The sequence below is a fragment of the Nerophis ophidion genome, linkage group LG08 (assembly GCF_033978795.1).
Source record: "Nerophis ophidion isolate RoL-2023_Sa linkage group LG08, RoL_Noph_v1.0, whole genome shotgun sequence".
NCBI classification, from domain to species: domain Eukaryota; kingdom Metazoa; phylum Chordata; class Actinopteri; order Syngnathiformes; family Syngnathidae; genus Nerophis; species Nerophis ophidion.
Genome location: NC_084618.1, coordinates 10,473,591 through 10,475,697, shown reverse-complemented (window position 1 = coordinate 10,475,697; position 2,107 = coordinate 10,473,591). Strand labels below are relative to the sequence as shown.

General features: G+C 47.2%; 1 protein-coding gene across 1 annotated transcript; it reads right to left on the bottom strand.

The window, feature by feature from the left end:
• Positions 1–533: 533 nt before the first annotated feature.
• LOC133557020 (heparan sulfate glucosamine 3-O-sulfotransferase 3B1-like) lies at positions 534–1,335 on the bottom strand. Its single transcript, XM_061907305.1, has one exon. The coding sequence runs from the start codon at positions 1,107–1,109 to the stop codon at positions 534–536; it is 576 nt and encodes a 191-aa protein (XP_061763289.1). The 5' UTR covers positions 1,110–1,335.
• Positions 1,336–2,107: the final 772 nt, after the last annotated feature.

Sequence of the window (2,107 nt, the reverse complement as noted above, 5' to 3'; positions counted from 1 at the left end):
GTCCGACAGAGATCAGTGCACACTGAGCATGCAAAGTGACATATTGCACCTTAATTAAAAGTGCATAAGCCTGCATGACAGAACAATGTATTTTAATAAATCATAATCCTCCTTTTGTAAAATTTTAACCATACAATAAAAAAATGTTGTGGATTGATATACTTGATTGTAATGACTATGGTGCTAAAATGGTGCAAAATGGAAAAAAAAGATTAAAAGTGCCTGCATGACAGAAACATGTATTTTAATAAATCATAATCCTTTTGTACTAGATTTTAACCATACAACAATGTTGTGGATTAATATATTTAATTGTAATGACTGGTGCAAAAATGGTGCAAAATGAAAAAAAAAGATTAAAACTGCCTGCATGATAGAAAAATGTATTTTAATAAATCATAATCCTCATTTTGTATTAAATTTTAACAATACAATTAAACAATGCCGTGGTTTAAAACCCTTAATTGCAATGCTAAAATGGTGCAAAATGGGGGTAAAATGTGCTTGAAAGTGCGTGAAAGGTGTGCGGGGTCTCACCTGTACCACCCCAGGCCCTTGTCGTAGTTGCGGTCGAAGAAGTGCGGCTCGGCCCCCACGGCCCTGATGTCCGGGTGCACCCGCAGGAACTCCAGCAGAGCCCGGGTGCCTCCCTTCTTCACCCCGATGATGATCGCCTGCGGCAGCTTCTTGCTCCCGGAGCCGTTGGAGAAGCTCGACAAGCCGCTGGGCTCCGGAGCTGGCGCCCGGCCGGGCACGCCGTCCCAGTCGGCGGTCCTCTCCGGCGGCTCGTCGTCCAGCAAGTCCCGGGACGCGGCGGCGGTCCTGACGGGGGGCTCCTCGTCGTCCACGTCCTCCCACGGCTGCTGCGGCTGCTGCGGCGGCGTCTTGGCCACCATCAGCCGCGACAGCAGGTCCGCCCGCTCGGTCCTCCTGGCCACCACCGGAGCGCCGCTGTCCCGGTAGGACTCGAGCAGCCCGCCGGGCACGCCGGAGCACGGCCCCGCGCAGGAGTAGAGCATGAAGAGCCAGACGAGGACCATGATGCTGAGCAGGAGGACTTTCCTCTGGACGGGGCCGGAGCAGCGGGCGCTCAGCGGGCTATTTTCCATCAGCCTCCCCGGGTCACAGGCACGTCCCCGCGGCGCATGTCGCCTCCCTCACGCCGCTAATCCTCACCGAGTGACGCCCATGCTCACCTGCGGCCGGAAGTCCGTCAAAATTGGCGAAGCGAGTCAAAAATAAAAATATATCCGAAAGCCAAGGTGTTTTTCAACTTTATCGATCATTTTCTGGGGGCAAAAAGGTGAAGAAGTTTTAATTGACGTGAACTGACGTCGCTTGACTGGGGAGTGAAGACGCGCGCGTGCGGGCGCTTTATATAAAGGGGAGGCGACTGACTGACAGCCGCAGCAGCGAATAGGAGACTGTCTCACTTAAACAGGCGGACGTTTGTTGATCAAAGAGCGCCAATGACAAGTGAGGAGGCGTGGCTACAAATCGAAACATTTGTCAATCCGGAGTTTAGTTTTTTAAGTAAACAAAATAAAATTAATTGCGAAACCACTTCTTATGGATTGTTAAAAATTCCGTTTAAAACACCTTCAAATAAAAAAAATAACGTAAATGAGCAAACAATTGCTCATTTACGTTATTTTTGCATATTAGCATATTATGTTAGGAGGCTCTTTATAGAAAACTGACCGACAGCCTCAGCGGCCAATAGGAGACGCTCTCACAAAACAGGCGGGCGTTTGTTGATAAAAGAGCGCCAATGACAAGTGAGGAGGCGTGGCTACAAATCAAAACATTGTCAAGCCGGAGTTTAGTTTTTTAATAAAGAACTCGTTTTTTAAGTAAACAAAATACAATTAATTGCGAAACTGCTTCTAATGGATTGTTAAAAATTCCGTTTATAACACCTTCAAATTAAAAAAAATAACGTAAATGAGCAAACAATTGCTATTTTACGTTATTTTTGCATATTATGTTAGGAGGCTCTTTATAAAAAAAGGGGCGTCAACTGACTGACAGCCTCAGCAGCCAATAGGAGACGCTCTCACAAAACAGGCGGGCGTTTGTTGATAAAAGAGCGCCAATGACAAGTGAG

Bases quoted from the DNA above. Each gene is read 5' to 3' on its own strand.
- LOC133557020 (XM_061907305.1), bottom strand. From the start codon at position 1,109: ATGGAAAATAGCCCGCTGAGCGCCCGCTGCTCCGGCCCCGTCCAGAGG.